General features: G+C 37.0%; 1 protein-coding gene across 2 annotated transcripts; it reads left to right on the top strand.

The window, feature by feature from the left end:
• The first annotated feature begins 104 nt into the window (after positions 1–104).
• Positions 105–22060, top strand: mlxip (MLX interacting protein). 2 transcript variants are annotated; one of them, XM_079418294.1, is made up of 18 exons: positions 105–630; positions 2281–2387; positions 2481–2566; positions 2737–2826; positions 2916–2957; positions 4522–4768; positions 4855–4944; positions 5821–5915; positions 7096–7648; positions 15754–15848; positions 17061–17178; positions 17287–17399; positions 18394–18432; positions 18524–18631; positions 18774–18901; positions 19102–19225; positions 19883–20012; positions 20718–22060. In XM_079418294.1, exons 1-18 carry the CDS (start codon positions 317–319, stop codon positions 20837–20839), a joined length of 2601 nt encoding a protein of 866 aa, XP_079274420.1. In that variant the 5' UTR covers positions 105–316; the 3' UTR covers positions 20840–22060. The 2 variants fall into 2 exon arrangements, with proteins under 2 accessions (XP_079274420.1, XP_079274421.1); XM_079418295.1 differs by lacking the exon at positions 18394–18432.
• The last annotated feature ends 1161 nt before the right edge of the window (positions 22061–23221 follow it).

Here is a 23221-nt window from a genome sequence, read left to right on the forward strand (position 1 = left end):
CTTGCACATCTGCTGTCCGCATAGTGTTTCCAGAGCTGGATTATTATTGGTGTTTCCCGGTGTTAGTGGGTGTGCTCTCGAGACAACCAATCGCGCGCGCCTCTGTCATCGCAACGCAACGACCGTCTTGAGTTCATTAAATCCCTTCAAGCTAGCATGGCGGCTAATGCTGGGAGCGTGCTTGAAAGTCGGGACATTTAAACAACTTCTAAAACAATATCACTAAATCCAATAGTAATGGACGAAGAACGTGTCATAATGTGAAGTATCAGCACCGCTACAAGTCCAGCAAAAGTCGAAGCGCGTACTATTTAACATGGCTACTCGAGAGACAAGACAATACCGACGGGCCACGATGATAATCAAGCAAGAACAGGACGACGACTCCGACGCGGAGGACGCGACTATTTCGTTTAAGAAACCGGACGGACGCGAGTCGCAGATCATCCACAGCGGTCATTTTATGGTGTCTTCTCCTCATACCGATCACCCCCCAAAGAAAGGTTACGACTTCGACACCGTCAATAAACAAACCTGCCAGACGTATCACTTCGGAAAGACTAGCACGTCTCATCTCTCTATTGATGCTTCCCTGACGAAGCTCTTTGAGTGCATGACTCTGGCCTACAGGTAAACAAAAGATCGACTTACAATCAGTTGGACGGACCACAGTAAAAAATATAAATACTTCATAAATCAAGATATTAGCGCGCTGCTAGCCGGGGCGAAAGTTTCTAGACGAAGCAGTACGCATTTAATTCCCTGGTCATGAGATGTAACGTTAAACATTCAGATGCGTAACGAGGTTTTGCAAGCTGTTTAAGTCGATCCTAACATATAATAGACGTCTGTTTTGTCAGGAAGTGTAAAACATTTCCCCTTCCAATCTTGGCAGCTAGCTACACAAACACATACTGAAAACAGCTGTGGATTTGAAGAGTGACTAGACATAACGTAACGTCTTGTTTCGGGTCTGTCGATTTATTAAGAAATATTATTGTTAATCATTAATAAATGCAATGACTTGAATACATAATACAAATTTAAACTCGTGTGTATCTAGAAAATTGAAGTCGCATGGAACACTTAAAATATCTTTCGTGAACAAGCCTGTTGTTTACATTATTTTTTTCAGTGAGAAATTGAACAAAGTCAGAGTGCAAAATGGTGACATTAAGTTTTACAAAGTAAGAGGGATTAAAATTGCATGGTATTTTTTTTTAGTTCTACCCTGGGGTAAGCCATTTTTCGTAGTAGATGTTTGCGTATAGTCCACAAGATCTTTTTGTTTTTTGATAAAGTTGTTAACTTTTAATTTTTTTTCTGATCCTGCAAGGTGTATAAATTCTGACCACAACTGCAAAAATGTATCTTGTTTGGAGTCACGTCTTGTGGTGTGACAAAAGTATTATATAGAGCTATATCATATATTGAAGAAATTTCCTCTATGTATTTAGTAAAATATCATTTACAGATTTTACCCTTGGAAAATGATTGTAGTTTAAAACTTTTGTGTTTGCACACCGTTAAATATCCCCAGAAATGGTTCTGTCCTGAATATCCCTTTTTTATTATTTACCATTTGTGTATACGGTTATTTCAAAGCATGTTGGTCTTAATCCAACAACAAATTCTTGTTTTCATTCGGTTATACATTCACTATCATCTATTCAATTCAAAGTATCACACATTACATTAAGCAACTAAAATAAAAAGACACTTTTGTTTTAGAGTAAAAAGTTTAATTCTAAAAGATAGGGTTAAATTATTAAAATGTTTTTAGCCAAAACGGAACTCATTTTGTTTATTAACATTACAGAGTGACACATTTTACCTGTACAGCAATATTCCAAAGAAATCTGTTGCTTGGATGAGGAATAATTGACAACATATCTCTTGAATAATTTCAAGTGACTTCTCCCCGAGGTGGTAATGTGACCAGAATCAAGTGTTTCTTTTAACAAATTAGTAACATTTTAGTGATATTTAAAGACTTATGTTGCACACATTCAGCATAACAAGGAATGAAACAATGCAGTAGACACACACACACACACACACAAAAGTCCAATAAATATTACTATAATATTTTGGTTTCTGTGTACAGTGTGTGTAAGCTAAGTGACATGAACCAAACAGGCAGTTAAATAATTAATTGCAGCTGTTTGTGTGACAATTAATAACACCCAAAATGTAATGATCTGACAGTCCTAAAATTTGTACCATGGGTGTGCCTGTGTCTTGCTATTCGAAAAATGTAATCTGTTTTGTTTGCAAAAGTGGAAGGTTGGTGTCACCAAAATGGAAGAATTTCAAAGGCCTCAAGCTGCTGTGGAGAGACAAGATTCGCCTCAACAACGCTATTTGGAGAGCCTGGTATATACAATGTAAGTTCAGTAAGTTAACACGCATACCACTCATAAATGGTAAAACACATGAGATTTGTTGATTTCCATCTGCAATGCCTCTCTTTCCTGAAGATGTAGAGAAGCGACAGAACCCTGTTTGCCATTTTGTCACTCCTTTGGATGGCAATATGGACTCAGGAGTACATCGACCTACAGAGGTGAGTCTGTTTGGTGTGTCATTTGACTATACAAATATATATTTGTTTTCATCTTCAGATCTGAAGGTCTAAACTTGCATTCCTGTTTTTTGTTTTCTTGGAGATGGTTCATTTCTTTGGATAGATCGCTTAGATCACATCTCTTGGTACCTTGTTTTTCTGTTACCTAGGCAATAGCAACAGAAGGAAAGTACTGGAAAAGGAGAATTGAAATTGTCATCAGAGAATATCATAAATGGAGAACATATTTCAAGAAAAGAGTAAGTTTATTTGCTCTCTACATTAAACTTTAACATTGCTGTGTTACCAAGTTGTTATTTATAAAGTACTGTTCAAATTATATTCATAGTTACAGAAGCACAAAGATGAAGACCTGTCCAGCCTTCTTAAGGTAATTGGATTTTTTTTCTTCACTATAAAGTTGAAGTATAGTTAGTAATTTAGCATGCAAGTTCATGCATGCTATCCTAGACTAACTTTGCTGTTCATTTGCAGTTTGTAATTTATTCCTATAAAGCGATCAGCACTGCCTTAGAGAGTTTAGTCAGGGTAGATTGTGTTTAATTTTACACAAATGAAAACAAGACTGTGAAGGAAAGGTATAAACTCTCTTATGTTTCTTTTACCATGCAGCAAACTTAAATATATTTGTGAAAACAGCCTTTTAAACCGTTTAACTGATATTAATCGGTTCAAATTCGTACTTTTGGTTAATGGTTAAACGGTCAATATGAGCATCCCTAGTCAGTACGTTATAATCGGTTATGGTCTATTACTGAACCGATACCGTATTGTAGTCATCTGCATTATGATGCAACGTAGAAACGATTAATTTCGACACCCTTAATAAATTACAGCATTTGGCCAGTATTCTGCTGAAAATGTGCAAGGATTTAAAGCTTAAGGGTTTGATCAGAGAATGTAAAACATATTGTATTGTACCTTCTAGTGTTAGTTGGAACCCAAGTGTGGAGTATATATATTTGGCCAAATTCATTTTTAAATAAATGTGTGTCATGTGACTTATAATAAACATCAGAGAACCACAAATGTGTCCTTAATTCTCTTAATATTAATGTAAAAACTCTTCAAGGGGTTCAGCTGAGAAAATTTTGGAAACCCCTGGTTTAGCATTTAGATCAAAAGGATTTTTAAAGGGATAGTTCTCCCAAAAATGAAAATTTGCTGTTAATTTACTCACCCTCAGGCCATCTAAGATGTAGGTGACTTTTTCTTATTTATTTTTATTTTATTCGGTAGAGAATTAAAGAAGATTTTTACTTTAGTGATTCATAAAATGCTAATTAGCGGCTACCTGTTTTTGAGAATATAAAAGCATGCCAAAGAACACAAAATGAATACTCGTGGCTCCTGACGAGATATTGAGGTCTTATAAAGTGAAATGATCGGTCTGTGCAAGAAACTAGATTATTTACATCATTACATAGATGTGTTTTGCATGTATAAAGTGAATAAACTAGTCAGTCAACTCTCTTTTTTACATAAACCATGAGAAACCACAACTTTCATCTTGCCCCTTCATTCAAGTGTACACTCGCATGCACATATCAGCAGCTCTTCGGTCTGATTCGGAACCCTTTCCTCAGTTGAGTGACTATTGGAGGAGCTGGAGCGCTAAATGAGTTAATTCATCATAGGATCATATTTGCTGGTATTTTTTTCTCATTTTGAGTCAGACTGACTGTCAGACATCCAAAAGTGAGTTTTGATTGAGGTGCTTGTAGGTCTGTGCTGTTCAAGCCATGAACTGTTTCAGATGGTTCGGTCCGATTTGGTGAACTGGTTAATTTAGTTCACTAAAAAGAACCAGTTCAAATAACTTTTGACTGCTAGTGCATATGATAGTACACATGCTTGATGCTTGCATTTGTCTTTGGATGAACCTTGAGTGTGTTTGTTGACCTGGCTTGCTTGTTGCATTTTGTCCTCCAAAGGGGGCGGAGGAACAGTTTTCACTCTTTGGGGAAGTGTGTCCAGACACCTGCCGTTTCCTCTTGTGCCAGGATGATGATATCAGTGTGGGAGGCCGTCGTAGGTCCCGCAAGAGTCTTGATTCACCTGTTCCAATGGAGATGGACTCGCTCTTCGACATGGACGTGCTCATGTCTGAATTCTCAGACACACTCTTTTCCACACTGGCCTCTCATCAACCTGTAGCATGGCCCAATCCGAGGGAGATTGGTGAGAAATGACAATCGAAGTCTGCCTTGTTAACATGTTTATTCAAGAGTAAGATGAACTGACTCTAAGCCTCGCTGTCCTCTTAGCCCATGCAGGTAATGCAGATATGATCCAGCCAGGCCTCATCCCACTGCAGCCCAATCTGGACTTCATGGACACTTTTGAGCCTCTGCAAGGTACAAGCACAGTTACTCTTGTTAATTGGCAGATTAAGGTTTGATTTGTTGACAAAATAAGTGTTTGGGTAACACTTTCGAGTCATTATTCACTAGTAAATAGTTGCTTATTAGCATGCATATTGGCTGTTTATTTGTACTTACAAAGCACATATTATGCTTTATTCTGCATGACCATATGTTAGATCCCTTAAGATCCCCATACCTAAATTTAACAACTACCTTACTAGCATTAATAAGCATCAAACTAGGAGTTTGAGGGAGAAGTCTTTGTTAATAGTGAATATGTGTTTCCTCATCTAAAGTGTTGTTATAGTTGTTTGGAATAATAATTTTTTGCCTTTTTTTTTTTTTTTTCTTTGAAAGAAGCCTCTTATGATCACCAATTCTGCATTTATGTAAAAAATAAAAAATAGTTAAAACAGTAATTTTGTGAAATATTATAATTTTACTTTTCTTTTCTTTTTAAATATTTTAAAGTATAAAGTGATGGCATAGCCAATTCAGCATATTAGAATGATTTCTGAACGATCATGTGACAGTGAAGACTGAAGTAATAATGCTGAAAATTCAGCTTCGCATCACAGGAGTTAATTACATTTTAAAACATATATAAGCATATTTTAAATTGTGGTAATATTTTACAGTATTACTATTTTTAATGATCTTGTTGGTGTCTGATTTGTGACTAAATCACTCTTACCTGTTGATTTTGAATTATTGAATCAAACCATTTTGTGAAACATGACAATATCATAAATTGGTCGGAAATTCAATTAATGTACAACAAATTCACTGAATCTGTTGGAGTAGTTCAAGAGTTAAGACACTGTATCAAACATTTTGTTTTACTTCCTCTCTTTTTTTTGTAACTAGATTTGTTTCACACCCTGCGTCAGCCAGCCTTCCCCTACACTTCCCCCACTGCCCCATCTGTCACTCCCTTAACCAGCAGCAGCTCCCAAGCACAGGTAACAATCCTGTCCCTGGATGCCCAGATTTGTAGGGATGTAATTGTTCCTGTTTTCTATGCACTTTCTGTCCTCCTCCACAAATGCACAGTTGCTTCGTGATTATTATAAAACTCAACAATGTGAGTGTAACCATTAGAATGATTGCATATTATTATGCAAAACTGAACACGTGCATAGTACGATCAGACCCAATGAGTTGCGCAAAGGTCTCAAATTAGCACCATTTTTAAGTGAAAGAAACAAAGGTCTGTTTGAAGAAAGACAAGTTTAGTATTCTTGCTAGGAGAACTGGACAGTAGGGCTAGGTTGTATATGGCAAAAATAATCTGTTTATTTTAAAGTGATTTAGTATACAGTGAGGGGGAAAAAATAATTTGATCCCCTGCTGATTTTGTAAGTTTGCATACTGAAAAAGAAATGATCAGTCTATAATTTTAATGGTAGGTTTATTTTAACAGTGAGAGACAGAATAACTTTCAGGTGCTGCGTAATATCACTGCGCCCTGCTGCACCCACGGTACGGCAGCAAAGTTCCTTGATTATTACGACGGAATGAGAGTATAGTTCCTAGCAAATCTAGAAAATCGCAACTTTTCATTTTCCGTCAGTCTTAGTACACGATGTAACTACAGAAGAGTCAAGTTTTAAATAGGAAAAATATCAAAACGCTTTGGTCATTTTTGAGCTAGATGCCAACTGTCTAATCAGATTCAATGATCTATGCTAAGCTACGCTAAAAGTGCTACCCCCAAACACGGAGATCAGCTGAATGGACCCCTCTTGGGAGGTTGGAAAATGAGCCTATTTAAAAAAAAAAAAAAAAAAAAAAAAAAAAAAGTGTTCCTTTTAAAGTTATATTTTCACACTCTTTGGCACACTCATGCTTTATTGAACATTTAGATAAAATAGGCCTACTTAAATTTTTTTTTTTTTTTAATTATAAAGTTATTAAAACAGTCGCTTGAGACTTGTTTTGTCTCAAGATGCACACCAGTAATGTTTTTTTTCTAAGGCATGTCTATAAAAATTACTTTTAAAATCCTAATTGAACTATGGCCTAATCCTGGTTTAAACTAATCCCTGTCTGTGAAACCGGGCCTATATGCCCACTAGAAAGCAGGAAAGAGCCTGATGTCTCTGTCAGAGTGTGCTGATATTTGTATCTGTTGATTGTTAGGCTCCTTTGCTGTCATCCATGCCGCTTCCCTCTGTGCCACTGGACTACCGCCTCATTGCCTCTACTCCTTTGCCCAGCCACCTCTCAGTCTCCAGCCAGGACAATGGTAATGCTGTTGGCCCATCCTACCCACAAACCTACATGCCTCTTTTCCCAGAGCAAGTGACCCCCTCCGTCCCATCACTCCTGCCACCGCCAGCTCCTCCTCTCCCACCAGCCCCACAACCTCTCCAGTGTGGAGGTGTTTCTGCAGTTACTACAGTCCCCCAGTCGGTCCCAAGCATCCCACCTCCACCCGTAATAACGCACACTGCCCCTTCCACAGTAACTCCCACTGATGCAGCCACTACCTTCAGTCACAGAACAAGCTTTGAGCTGCCCGCTGCACCATCTTCACAGTCTGCAGCCTCAACCTCCGCCTCACTCAACTCACAGCCAGTCAACTTTGCCTTGCCCAAATCCATTCTGCCCACTGTCTCTAGCAAAAAGGCCAGACATCCACAGAGACAGATTGTCCCAGCCAATCCGCTGCCATCTCAACTCATACTCACAGGTTTGTGCCTCTCCTCAAATCAGATTTTGTAACATGCTCACGCTGCACTGTAAAAAAAAAAAAACAAAGAAAAAAAATATATGGTTAAAAAAGAGCAGCTGTGGTTGCTAGAACTTTACAAAAAGTACTGTAGCAACATTTTAAGTTTAACAGATTTAAATGGAAAACTTACAGATTGAAAACTGTGTTTCAGCAATTTCATTTACTAAAAATGTTAATATACCAAAGTTATAATACACTTGGCTTAAGGCCTTTCCACACGGCGCGTGAAAAAGCAAAACGAATTTTGCAGGAATAAAACAATAGCTTCCTATGGATGCTTCCACATAGACCGCGAACATTCGCGCACCGAAAATGCCAATTAATTTTTTTTTCCTTCCAGTCCGACGAATCTGAGTTTCGCAAAGCGAAAATACGGGCAGTCCAATAAGATTTGAGCGTTACATCACATGACCAGAGCAACTGCTGTTACCCAAAAGGTTGACGCGGTGGCACTAAAAGCTCAGAAGACTGTATTGAGCACGAGCGTAAAAACGCAGACGTAGAGGACTTTTTCCGCAAGAATGCAGAGTTCTTGTTGTTGTTGGCATTTAAGAACAGACTACTCACATGTTCTTTATACAGAATAACATATTAATTCTCCACTGAATCATGTGATCTGACCAACACCGTCCATTTTCTTCCGCTAACGCGAGTGTTTGAGTCCAAGCTTGTTCATCTAGACCTGTCAATCATGTTATCGTATCTCTTGCCCTTCCGTCTTTATAAAAAAGAGAAATATTTTTCTACACATGAAATATGAAAGCAAATAGACCTACAATTGTGAAGATAGGTTTTCTGTATATGTTTTTATGCAGTTCATGGTATTTATTTTAACAAAGGATGTTTATGACGCATGAAAATACCTACATTTCACTGCTGGTTATACTCTGTATAATTGTGTATGTGACAAATAAAACTCTTGAATCTTGAAAAGCGATCAGTCCATTATAAAACGTGCAAAGAGTGCATGTCTGCCTATTATAGAATCAAAATCCATTTTAGATCACAATTGGAAGTTATTACAAGCACTCGATGATGATTTAAAGTGGGTTTTGAGCAAAAACGTTAATTACATTTTTCAATGTAGCGTGATGCTAATTGTACCTCTAATTATTTCAGATGTATTCTTGTAAGCATTATGGATATTTTGTGTTTCTGATGAAGAAACGCAAGTTATTTATCTTAATTTAATGCTGTATATTGAGCAGCAGATGATGTAAACCACACGAGATACATGCGCTACATGAAGAAAAAAAACCTTGTTGGTCAGCGCCCCCTAGCGTGCAGGCATGAATTAGCAGATGGCGAACATTCGTTTCGTGCTCGTGTGAAACCAACATTCGCGGGCGATTCGCCTTTTCGCATCACGCTCAGTGTGGAAAGGCCTTTAGGCTGTAGTCTGTGTTACTGGTGTTCATTCCATACATCAGTTACATTTTGTGGTGAAATGGATCGCAGTTGATCCATGATCCATACGGACCAGGCCTCATGGTTTGGCATGCATGCAATTTGCTGATTAGTTACAAAGTTTAACCATCATAGAGTGACCATTTATAATTTTTGTGTGTTTTTAAGTCTTTCCAGTTCAAACATTCAAGCAATTTTAAATCATTCAAGTTCAAAAAGAGGTAAAAGAGACATGCAGGCTGTTTTTCATGTGAATAGAATTCAGTTCTCTTTCGCATCTCCTTGAGGTTGAATGGACACACACAGATCTCATAATACCCCTCTCAGCAAGTATTCTAGTTAACACCGTTGGTAATGGCTTAAGTAAAGCGAGTGTAAACAGAGGAATCAGGGCCCGTATTTATCAAGCTTCTCAAAGTGCCATTTTAGTCTTAAAGCCAGGCTCACACTGTGCGATTTTTAATAATCTTTTGCGATTGCTGCTTGTCACACTGTACGAACATGATCCCCATGTCAGACTGTAGGATCTCAGTTGTCTTAATGTCAGACTGTACGACAGTCAAGACGCGACAAAAACGGACGTACTCAAGAAGACTTGTCCGGAGTTTTACGTCATCAATACGTGACCCGCGTTCTCTCGCTATAATGGTAGCTAGCAAACAACAGCAACGTGTAGCGTTAGTTTTATTAATTACATGCCTTGATGTTAAAAAAAAAAAAAAAAACGAAAAAGACGACGTGTGTGGAGCAAGTCATGGCTGGGCAAAAGAGGACTTTATGGACTTCCAGTTCTACAGAGCGAATTTGAGGTAATTTTGTTATTCGAGTTTAAACATCCTGCCCCTTAATAAATAAACTTTAAGTAAACTTTACGTTGTACATATATTGTTTTTTACAAATAATGAATGGTTTGAAGTTGTCGCGCTAATTGCGTCATCAAGTTCAGTGCTCCTATTGGTTCTTGGTTTGACGGTCGTCGTAGGAGATGTCACACTGCAGGAAACTTGAGGAAAGTGTCTGAAATCTTCTGACACTGCCAGAATTTAATCGGAGGAAAAAATTGATCGCAACGGCCATTAATCGGCTGTCGGTGAACATGTCAAACCAGCGATCTAGACAACCGATTTTAGCCTAGGATTATAGGAATCTTTTAGGATGTTAGGATTTTCAAAATTTGTCTCAGACGAACAAATCGTGGCCAAAATCGCACAGTGTGAGCCGGGCTTTAAGTGCTGAGAAAGCAAGTTATCAAACTTCTTAAAGCTAAGAATCACTCTTACTCTCCCAGTTATTTAAGACAGCTCGAGAGGTCTCTCAAGTGGTTAGGAGTTGCCTGTAGGGGCTTGTGATGGCACTGAGGAGACATATACACTGTATGATGAATAAACCTCTTACTCCTTATTTACACTGCACACATCTGCGGTGTATTACATCTCCATGGCCACCGGAGCCGATCAGCCACACAGTGGCAAGTTTCTGAAGCGTCTCACTGCACTGCATCACTAAAGATAGGCACGTAATCTATTTTTGATTGATAATAATAAATAATAATCGTCTCGCTGTCGTCAAAGGCATCAGCAACAGACGATATCCTTGACTATCGTCAATACACTATACTTTCATTTATCGGCACCCTAAATTTTTTGTTGTGATGACACTTCGTTTCCTTGCCATGATGTGACTTAAATTCTTTGACAAATGTGTGTTGAATGTAAACTCCTATTAGGAATTTAACCATTCAATGTGAATCTATTTGAGAATATTCTTAAGGAAATCTTTTGAGTGATTGTTCCATGCATGCCGTCATCCAAAAACCCGTTTGTGGCACAGCAATGTCGTGAATCATCTCTAAGACTGACACTTATGATTTAGTCCTACACTTCGCTTAAATTACGACTGAGATGATTGATAACTAACTTTTAAGCACAGCTTTGAGCCAAGAATAATTTTTCACCTAAGTCAATTCTTTGCAGTGTTCTTGAGAGTAATTCTTAAAGGGGACCTATTATGCTCCTTTTTACAAGATGTAAAATAAGTCTCTGATATCCCCAGAGTGTGTATGTGAAGTTTTAGCTCAAAATACCCAACAGATATTTTTTTATAGCTTGTTAAAATTGCCACTTTTAGGGCATGAGCCCAAATGCTCTGATATGGAGTATGTTGCTTTAATGCAAATGAGCTGGTGCTCTCAGAGAAGAGGGTGGAGCTTCAAGAGCTCCAGCTCCTGCATTAGCAGTGCTGGCCTTTGCAAATAAACATTCCATTATTAATACAAGCCTGTTATCTTTACAGAAAACATACTCTGTTTCAAAGTCAGTCATCTGATTATACTGTGCATAATAAATTCGCGTTTATGAATTACACAGACGGGGAGCACAGCGGGATAAAAATAACATAGCTGGTCTCATGGTGCATGGCATGCTATCACAAACTTTATAAGTCCCACTCGTGATTATGAGCTCAACAAACTGAAGCGATCGACTCACATTGCTTTCATATGCAACTTTTAACTACCACATTCATATTTGCAGTCATTCATGAAGACAGCACCAGTGAGAACAGACAGAGACAATGGTAGCTTTACCATCATTAGCCTTACAGAGCGCCAAGAAGCTCTTTCAGAAGGGCAATTTGGAAAACAAACGCGTGACACTTACTTTGTCTGGAGCAGATGTTCGCGCACGAAGCATTCGTATTGATCCCTACACGTTTTGGAGACTTTACCGATTTTTTTTCTGGGACATTTCTTTAGACAATGAAACTTAACCACAGCTTCCTCAGGCTCAGATGGAGGGAGTCTATGGAGACTCCTATGTTCGTTAGTGCATCCCAAAACACAACACTTGAAAAGCCTCTTTGGCGCTGACATTGTATATCTCCAGCAGCTACAGCAAGTGATCAGTAATGGCGCAGGCGGACCGCAGCTTCTCTCTCAGGGCTGTGTCTATAGGACAGCATCACAAATGGGTGGGACTTTCTCCCCTCAGTGACGTGAACGGAGGGAGAATCTGAAACAGCTCGTTCTAAGAGACCATTTATAATTTTTAAAAATAAAATGAGTTTTTATTGGTGAAAATCAGCCTAGAATTTTTACCATTATAGGCTGGTTGTTTTCACACACTGCAGCCACGCAACGGTGTTCTAACACATTATAAAAGAGATTTTTGCATAATAGGTCCCCTTTAAAGGCTTGATAAATATAGGCCCTGATATGTATCAGTCTATACATGCCTGCTGCTGTCTATCATTTATTAAACAACAAAAACAAAGATTAATCTATTTAATTTACACAAACACTGCAGTGTAATTTTACACACATTACATTTCTGTACCTGAATACTACTGTTAGACCTTATGTCATCTGTAACTTTGTTCTATTGTATTTGTCTGTGCTTGTAGTCTGTGTATATTTTTGTTTTATTATTGACCTTCCATTAATCATGTTTTAAATTAGTTAGGGTAGTAGTTTTTGTTGTATTAAAGAAGTACTTTCAGTGTTCTTTAAGTAATAAGAGGAAAGCAAAGTTACATTTGCTTCACCCCACTCCCCCGTCCCAGTTTATTTATTTCTTGTTTGCTGATCCAAAAAAAGATCTGACTGTAATATGATCCGAACCGCGAGTTTTGTGATCCATTGCACCCCTGAATACATTCCAAAATTTTTATTTTTATTAAAATCACAGGACTATAAAAAGCTTAAGACGTTTCGGTGTCTATCCAAACACCTTCATCAGTTGTAAAAAACAGGAAGTAACGCTGGCAAATAGATCCACAAGTCACATGATCAACAGACCTATAGAGGTCACATGACTACTAGATTAAATGTGTAACACATGCCAGAGTAGATGGTGTTACAACTCATGATGGTACCCCTCCTACTCTCCGAACGGAGCACTCCGATCTCTCCTTACAGCGTCGTGGCACCGTTTCCAGCACAGCATCATAGGCGGGAGACAGATGGTGTTCCAATTACTTGAACAATTACTTGTTCACATCACACCACCCGATGTTTTCATAGAAATAACAATTAACTTCAGTTGGTCAATGGATGCTACAATTATAAATGAGACCATATTTGGCAATATTTTTGTTTAATACAAGTGCGTTTTTCTTTGTTTCTTTTATTGTTGTGTAGTGAATTTGCTTTCACCGACCTAGGGAGGTATAAAATGCAAGTGATTGTTGTTTGTTGCCATGTCAGAGCTATGTTATCTGGAAAGATAAACTGTTGCTTCTCTGAAACAAATAAGGTGAAGAACCTTATTATGCATCAAACAAATACATGAAAGATTATTTATCAACTGCAGTCAGCTATATAATATCTAATGTAAATGAGAAAAATCATATACTGATAATACACAACAATGCCAAGGTCTCTGGAATAGGTTTGGATAAGTGATTTTTATGTTCTCTGTGACCAAGTGAACAGTGCGGTGGCAGTGACTTCTTCCACTGGTTGTACTGGTAACAATGCAGTGTGGAAAGGAGCAGGAATCAGTTTCAACAGTCTTGAACCCAAAGCACTGTAGGAAACTGATCTCTTTTAGCACCAAAGGGTCCTAAAATCTGGAACACGCAGATGTGGCCCTGGAGTAGGTGCAGAAGGTCCTTGCCTGGAACACGCCTCTCTGGGCTAGAGGCTCATCCGCTTTGTCTCTTACCAAACCACAACCGGAATACATGGCAATGTTACGAACACATTAAGTCCAAACATAAAGGAATTTTTTTTTTACTGTCATGCATGCATTCATTTGTCCATTAACAGCTGAGTTTGTGTAAGATGTTTCACTACACATCGTTGTTTCTGAGAATACTTATTTCTATGAATAAGTTTAAGATGTGTGTTGTAGTTTGCATCAATTTGAATGGATTTGGACGGACCTTGGTGATCTGTCTTTGTTTCACCCATTGCTACTGTGTCTGGAGATCCTAAGGAATTTTTATGGTGGTTGCGGGCCAACCTTAAAAAATCAGTCTCAAGGTGGGTAAAGGGCAGAAACCGCATTTTTACCAATAGGAAGTCCTGTCCTTCACGGGCTTTGTATCGAGTTCTTTGTCTTGCCCTCTAAGAGGTGTCTGGCTGTTGTCCTGGCATCTTTATCTGATGATGTTGGACAGTTTACTTATGTTAGTCCACCGAGATCCAATCAAAATGTAGCAAACCTTTGTCCTCTACTGTGGTTAGAGAGGGGCCCCGCCATAAACTGGGCCCTGGAATGTGCTGTCCACTACAGTTGTTGTCTTTCGTTAAAATTAATGCTTAGTTTGTAAATTGAATACTTGAAAATGGTGGGTTGAACAAATTAAGTGCTACACTCCCTAAATGTCAATGACAAACTGTGCAGCAGTACTGCTGTTTTCACAAGTTTATTAATCAGTGGCAAAATTATCACCATGGCATCCCTGTAATATACTGACAGCCACCATAAAAAAAGTTAAAATCAAAGCAATCACAGTTCACCATAAGTAGATTTTCCACATGCTGAGGTAAATATGCAATGCAATAAACCTTATTTTAACAACATGTTGAAAAATGAAATCCTAATGTACATAACTGATAAGAAAAAACCTAAAACAAAAGTTATTTCATTGAAAAGCAATCAAATGTGAGCCATCCAAGAGAATACATGTGATTTTACAGTTTTAAGGGTGTGTTATGTTCTGTTTCCTATGTATTATGATGCAGTGTGAAAGTAACAGAATCTGTTTTTTTGTGTGTGAACTAGGGTTGTGCCGATAGACGGAGAAATAGCAAGACGATTATTACTGTTATTATCAGGCTAGTAATACTATCTAATTAATATTAGGGCTTATTTGTTGCAACATTTCTTTTTCCGCGTTTTTATAGTGTTTTGCGTTATAACCAATCACGCTGAGCTTATCAATGCAATGGCCAATCAGAGGCGTTCAGATGAGTCATCGCTGAAACAGAGTTCTGTTGTTCGGCGTGCGCTGACTGAATTCTGACTCGCGAATTCTCTCATCATAAACAACAAAGTGCAGATGTACGTTTGATGTAAATATAAGGATTTATTTATCATAGTGTAGATTCACTGATTTTAATGGTAGTGTTTTTAAAATGCATAAACGCGCGTGCTAGACTGAGCGTGTAATGATGTTGTCTGGTAATGCAATATTCTTTGCTCATTTTCTGTAGCTGCTTTTTGAATAACTGAGGAAATGTAAGCATTATAATCAGTAACTTACGATGTTTCTATTAATTTGTTAAATACAAATTCAGTCATTATTAAAAACATTAGGCTGCTTTTAGCCTTACGCTGGAGTTCAAAATCAATGAAATTAAGTAAATAAATTTGTACGATAATATCGTGAATCGGCGATCTCACAGGCTGATGATAGGACGATATGAAAATTGAGCATATCGACCAACACTAGCGTGAACCAGTACAAAGCACTGTTGCATTAATTAAGCTGCAAGTGTCATCCACATAAATTGCACAAATGTCTGTTTACATTTGTTTCCTTTTAAAGAAAATGAATGTTGATGCGCTTAAATTAAGAGTAACCATTTTAACCTATTTGGCAGTCATCCAGAAATTTCCTCCAGAAAAATTGTAGCAGGCTTAAAATCGACAGCATTGTCACTGCTGAAGTTTGTTCTCATCATATACATCTCCCATTATAACCATTCCCAGGTCCCACCAGTGCTGTCATTGTCACTCCGTCCCCTCTCAACTCTGATGTTGTCCCCACCACTGGTATGGTCATTGCCTCCTCCAGTATTCCTTGTGTAAGCCTTTCATCCTTCATGTCCTATCCTGTTTGCAATAATTGTTTGTATAAAAGGGTTGTGTACCATTCAAAATTGATTTGAGAGAAACTTTTAAATTCCAATTCATAAATTTGAATTGAGGTAGCAAAAAGGATGCTGAATTGTAATTAAGATTTGAACGTAAGAAAATAGAATATAATGGCTGTTAGTAATTTTATTATTATTATTATTATTATTATTATTAATTGTTTTTAAGAATAGACTGCCGTTCATAAGTTTGGGATCTGTAAGATTTTTAAAAAATGTATTATGTTCTAGATTTTTTATTTATTGTCAATTATGTTCTACAAGGCTGCATTTATTTGATCAAAAATATGGTGAAAACAGTGATATTGTGAAATATTATTACAATTTAAAAGAACTGTTTTCTGTTTTAAATGTTTTATTCCTGTGATGCAAAGTTGAATTTTCAGCATCATTACTCCAGTATTCAGTGTTACATAATCCTTTAGAAATCATTCTGATATGCTGATTTAATGCTCAACCTTTTTTGTAACATTATAAATGCCTTAATCTAATTTTTGATTAATTTAGTCTATCTTTGCTGAGTAAAAGTTTTAATTTCTTGAAAACATAACTGCAATTTCCAAAATCATTCAAAAGTCTTTTTGAATTTTAATTCTAGTCTTTTATCAATCCTCTCTGATCCAGTCAATCTACTGTTTGGGGGTAGTATTTCTTATCAAACAAATACTAAAAAATGATTGACTTATCTTGCACTCATGGTTGTTTTTAATTATATGCTGTCTAGAGTGATAATGTTCTCATCCCTTAATACCACTTGTCTCAGATTAGCAGTAATAAGTAAATCAGGGTGTATGGCTATGATGTAAACTAAAGGACAATTGTTTTTTTTTATAAAATAGACCATCTTTATTTATGCCTGTTCATTGAGCAGTTTCTTGGGAGCCTTTAAAACAGAAAGCCTAAAGTTTTCTTTTCATACCCATTTTTCTGTAGTCTGCTTACAAAATGTATTTTAATTGTAATTCATTAAATTCCTATAATTCCAATTCAGCATCCCATGGAGTTTAATTGGTTACATTTCTGATTCATAAATGAAAAGGCAGCCAATTACGACATTTTTAATTCTGCTCAGCCCTAGTAAATAATTCACTTTGCCCCAAGCAATGCATAATTACATTTAAAAAAAATCACACTGCCTTGCAGGGTTCTGGTGGTTTTCATATTCTCCCTCAGACACAGAAATCGCCGCAACTAATCATACCCAAAGAAGAAACTACCACAACTATATCCAACAAGACAGCAGGACAATCCACAAGTACAGGTTAGATTCAGCCCAGTCACCTTCAATTTATGCTGAAATTGCTTTGTTTTTATTTTACACTGAATTTAGGGTTCTGAGAAAGCTTTTTTTCCCCCTCTTTTTCTTTAGTACATGACGGTCGAGTCTCAAGTCAGGGTTCACCATTGGGAGCAGAACAGGTACCGAGCCCCCAGTCACCTCTCAACTCCAGTGCAGGCATGGGCAAAAATGAAGCCAGCCAGGTAATAGTTCATATTACACTCTATTATGGTTTCCAAATTCATGTCTATTCAGAAATGCAAAAGGTTCATTTGCATCCGTCAAAGCAGAGTGCAAATCTAAACACTTATTTGAGATATTTTGTTTATTGCAACTAATGGTCCACTGATAATTAATTTTTAAAGGCTGATGATCACAGAGAGCACTGAATGGCTGATGTAATGCTAGGGCTGTCGATTTAATGCATTCTTTTTGTCAATTATGGAATAAAATAACAAATGAAATTTAACAACACTTAACACAAGCCACTCTGTAATCTAACATTGATGCAGTTGCTTAAGTAATGAACATGATACAGGACAACGACTGACTGCTTGATGTAGCCCACGAGAATGCAGTTATATGCCCCTAAAATTCAAGAAAAATTCCCCTGTATATGTTTTTGTCTTATATTTATCCACCATTCAAGTGTGAATTAAATATTCCATGGAGGGATATATAAAATATTTTAAAATAAATACGGTGGGTAACTCGAAGAGAGAGTTTATAGATCACAATGCAATATAATTATTTATGTAATTCTAATTGCGTTGTAAATGCATTAATGCCGTCTGTGAAATAAACATAAATATACATATTGTATGTTCATATGTCACTTCTGAAAAACAATGTTATGACCACATAGTAGCCTTAAAGGTTTGTGTAATAAATTCCGTTGAATGTAATTATTAATTCCTAAAGCTACTTTTGTGTCTATTCAGTGTTTTTCTCATTTATCACAATAATGACTGACAATAAAGGATCTTTTGGGGGGTAACTTCTCAGATCAAATCAAATTAATAGGATTAAACATTTTAATAGCTTGGCAGCCCTAATTGTAACTCAGTATTTTAATGGAATTGGAGGCGTACGTAAAATTGCTTATATTGAATGAACACAAATGTATTGAATATTTACTCAATTCACATTTGTTTGTTTCTGTCCATTAACTGTTGTTATATTTTGGAACTGACATAGGGGGAACTAACAACTCTCTTAACTGGCCAACTGAGCAAGGTTATCACTAATTGTTATGTTGAAATATCCAAATATCTTCCAGTTTATCAGTCTGTCTCTATTTGTAATTTTGTCATGTGATTTGACACAGACCCGCAGAGTGAATCACATATCTGCTGAGCAGAAGAGGCGATTCACCATAAATGGCTGCTTCAAGACATTGTGCAATCTTGTGCCAACTCTCAGGTCTCAATCAAATGTAAATCTGAATTCATCTTTACTTTATTCTTGAAATCACAACCTGATTCTTACTTGTAGTTGTCTCTGCACAGCTGTAATAAGAGAACCTATTTTAAATAATCAAAAGTTATTCATTTTGTTACCCACTACTGGGTTTCCAGATTAGTAATGCTGCAACACTTCAAAAAACAGTTGATTACATTGGCAAACTGCAACTAGAGAGACAACAGATGCAGGAAGAGACCAAGAGACTGCGAGAGGAGATTGAGGAGCTTAATACATCCATAAGGTATGTTTATTGCAATAAAGTAGACTTTTTTTTTTTTTTTTTTTACTATTTTAAAGTATTACATTTGGGAAAAACTGCTGCTTCATAGCCAGGCTATTTCATTGTACAGATACCTGTGATTGGGAGCTCAAAAACATACCTGGTTTCAAACATGTAACCTCTGTAAATGAACTGTTAAAGATGCCCACTATTTATTGCAGCTTATGCCAGGAACAGCTTCCTGATACAGGGGTTCCCATCACACGCCATCGCTTTGACCACATGAGGGAGAAGTTTGATGACTATGTGAAGAACAGAACTCTTCAGAACTGGAAATTCTGGATGGTATCCTTTAGTCTGAAATTATTCAGTCCACCATATTGGTTTTATTCTGTAGCCACATGGCACATGAATCAGCCATCTGTCAGCGGCCATCCTTTTTGTCCATTGCACTGCATGATGTAAATTATTTTCTTTTAAACACCCTATGAGGGTACTTAAACATTTTATTTCTATTAAGTTAAGCATTGACAACCTGCATGTATTTTAACCTGAAAGTACACTGATACGGTTTGTTGCTCAAAATAAGTTTGGGTCATTTAATAAAAAAGAAAACCCCCTAACCCAGCCATTAATATTTAATATTGTAATTTTAAATAAACTTGTTGTTTTGTAACAATACAATAGAATTATAATATAATAAAATACAATTATAATAAAATACACATTTTACAGCTGAAAAAAAAAAACTTTTTTTTTTTGTGAGGGGTCCAGTCAACACATCAGCGAGCTTTGCTGTGGCCCCCAAAATGCTGCCCATGTTTGTTTTTTTCCCACAACAAATAGGGGCAGTTTTCAGTTGCCCAGGTTAGTTTTTACACATACACAGGCTCTTTCAGTGTGACTCTTTCAGTGTTTTTTTTATTTTTTGGCTCCCCGTCAGCCTCCTGTGTACTATTGGACTCCTCCACAGGACTATTTTCTTTAATAGATTTCTCTCAGTTTAGCGTCATTATTCAGCCTCTGTTTGAGTCCTTTAATGGGACAGTGTCTACAACCAACAACAAAGAGTTGTGTGAAACCACCATGCAGTGGCTGGATCGATACTGTGCCCTCCCAGTCCTCAGACCTAGTAAGTTCTCGATCTCATTTTAATAAAATGTCAGCAACTGGAAATTAAGAGAACGCATTTTTTTGAATGGACACAGTAGGGCTGTGCAATTAATGGTTATATATAAAATCAGAATCACAGTATCTATCCACTGAAAGAATCACGGTGTGATTTTGTCCGTATTTCACAGCAGCTGTTAGTTTGGCTAAACACCAAACTACAATGTATATGCAATTGCTATGGGAAGCCATATGTTTTCAAACATTTTTAACTGGAACATGGAAAGGTATTTTATATTTTTAAAATGTAACCGCCATATAGACCAGTAACATACATATTAACATGCTCTTAAAGACTGTTAACATTTAAAGAAATATTCAAAGTAGTGAAATTCCTAACAAAACAAAAAAAGTGTATGACTTCTAATTCAAATAATACAATACTATTTAATATTTTACATTTACAAATTGTCACTTCTTTTAATGGAACACCACATTTATTTATTTTTTGGCAAATCTAATCTTAAGGGAGAGAACTAATCATGAAATGTGAAATGATAATTGAAATATGTCGTTTTAGTGTATTGGTGGTCTCGAATGCACAAACTTGTTATTCTAACATTTCTGTTTGAAATGTTCTATTATGGTTACTGCTTGATCGTTGTGATGTAGTATATTGTGTGCCTGTGCATTATGTTGACACTGTGTGTGTTTCTGTATCCTCCAGTGGTACTCAGGACATTACGACAGCTCTGTACCAGCACCTCCATCTTGACCGATCCCTCACTTTTGCCTGAGGAAGCTAAAAAGGCTGCTCTCAACCCCAAAAAACATTCCTCAGGATCATAGTTTAAACACTCAATGTGATTTTAGTTTTTATTAGCTGAGGCATGTCAGTTTTCAAGGAGTCTTGACAGCAACACTGTGGTGAAGTCTTTTATTTGTTGTTACTCACTGAACTCATTTAACTCCACTCAAACTGATGGAAATGCAAGAGAACTGCTTGATTGTTTGCTTTAAATCTGTTCATAGAAGTGTTGTGGGCATGAAATGGAGATCTCAACATACATGGTCAAACCCCTTTTGTATGTTCCTCTTATGTACAGGAATGATACTTCATGGAAGTGGGCACTTAGCATTTATCTAAACGGGACAGTCTTGAAAAGAACAAGGCCCCTTTACAACATTTGAAAATGGATTTATTTTAAAATGACAAACCAAAGGCAATCTCTCGTTTACATGCAGAGCCATACTAGAGAGCCATATAGCTGGCATGTCTTTGTGTTTCTCAGACTTCATTACGTTTCACTAGAGCTGTTGCCTTTAGACTTGTGGATTTTACCTCTCAGGGTGTTGTTTTCGTATATTTGGGTGTCTCCCATATTTGTGCTCTTATTTTGAATATTTAGTGGAGCCTCACCCTCAGTTAATCCAAAAACTACAGCACCATTTATCAAATACCAGGATCAAGACTGGCTTTTTGAAGTGCATGGACATGTAAAAAAGTATGAGTTAAAATTGAGCTATAGAAGAAAGCAGCCCAGTGAGTTGTACTTTTTTTTTTTTTTTTTTTTTTTTTTAATAGGCTTTTATTTTAGGCATATAATGATCAAAAAACTTTTAATACCATTTAATAGGCCTTGGAATAGCCTTTTTATTTTTCCCCTTGGATGTCAGCCACCTGAGTATTATAGTTCACCTTAAATGGCCATAGGTCTAAAATGTAAGGACATACATCTATTGTTATTGCTAGTGTTTTTCACGGTGTGCTTTGAATGTTGATTTGTTCTGTTTTGTTTCTGCAAAAACTGAATGAACCTTTTCAACTCTGGGCTGTTCCCAGTAATAAATGATTTTGCATTCATTTATATGTTTGACTAAAAAATGTTGTTTGTAAGAGAAGCTGCATATTTTCACTAATCTGCATGAGCAAACTAGGTCAAGATGGAATTCTCTTTAACCTGTTAACCTTACAAACAGTTGTGCCGGCTGCTAAGTTAAGCCTTCACTTTTACAGAGTGAAACCAAAAAATTGTGATTGAGTAAATTATTGCTGTTTGAAAATTTTTGGAAAATTTTGAACACTATGGAGGATTTCTCATTTTTTGTTTAAGTTCATAGAAACTGTTCAAAACGATGTTCTTGCCTTACCCCAAGCGGTCATAGTAAGCCTACATTCATAATTTAAAGTAAAAGCAGTCATGTTTGATGTGCTGGTGGGGGTTGGATGTTACTGTATAATATGTATTTTTGTGTGCGTGTGAATCTAGAAAAAAAAAATGCTCTGATAAATAGCTAATACAATGCCAAAAAAAAACTCTCTAGATGGAGGGGCGGCCATGCTAGCTGGTGCATTTGCTCCAGTAAACAACTTTGACGACATAACTTAATGCTTAGTTTAAACTGTGATGTTTTCTGTTTTACAATGTTTGTATCCACCTTTTTCCTAGCCATCGTACTGTTATAACAAGCATGACCTGAGGCTGCCTGCAGTGTTTCGCCACTGTGCCAACTAGTGGTCAGGGGAGATGAAAAATGGCTATTTTTGTTTATAATTTATTAATGCTTTAGCCAAAAATCACAAAACTGGTCTCGTTAGATTCGGTGCATCATGCCAGGTCGAACCATATCCAATTTTCCCATGTCAGTCATTTTGGGCGTCGGCCATTTGGAATTTTGTAGTAAAATGCTATATTTTAGGAACGCATTGACGTATCGTTCGAGCCAGTGCCTCCTAGTGGTAAACTCAAATATTCACATGCTTATAACTTTGGGTGGGGTTGACTTATTTTCACGGTAGTCACTTTTTTTAGACTCCACCGGTACCAAACTTGCCAGCTTTTGCCTTATGGTTTGTGCAACGTTGCATTTTAGCGCTTAAAAAACCTTTAGTAATATCTTAGAAACCGTTACTCCAATCGACACAAAACCATAAGAAATTCGGAAACGTAGCGTGCCGGCTCAACGCTAATCCCCAATTGCCAAAATTTTGATAGTAAGTGGCACAAAAATGCAAACAAAGTCAGCAGTCAGTCATTTTTCATCTACTCGTACACAAATATGTCTATAATGCCAAAACAAAATTAGATATTTTCACCAAATTTGACATGTATGGGCTCACTCTAAGGACACACAAAAAAATTGGTTGGATTGTACCTCTTGGTGGCGCTATAATTGAACAAAATATGAAATTGCCATTGACTACAATAGAGTATTATGATATAAAATGCC

Source organism: Barbus barbus (genome assembly GCF_936440315.1).
Source record: "Barbus barbus genome assembly, chromosome: 6".
NCBI classification, from domain to species: Eukaryota; Metazoa; Chordata; class Actinopteri; order Cypriniformes; family Cyprinidae; genus Barbus; species Barbus barbus.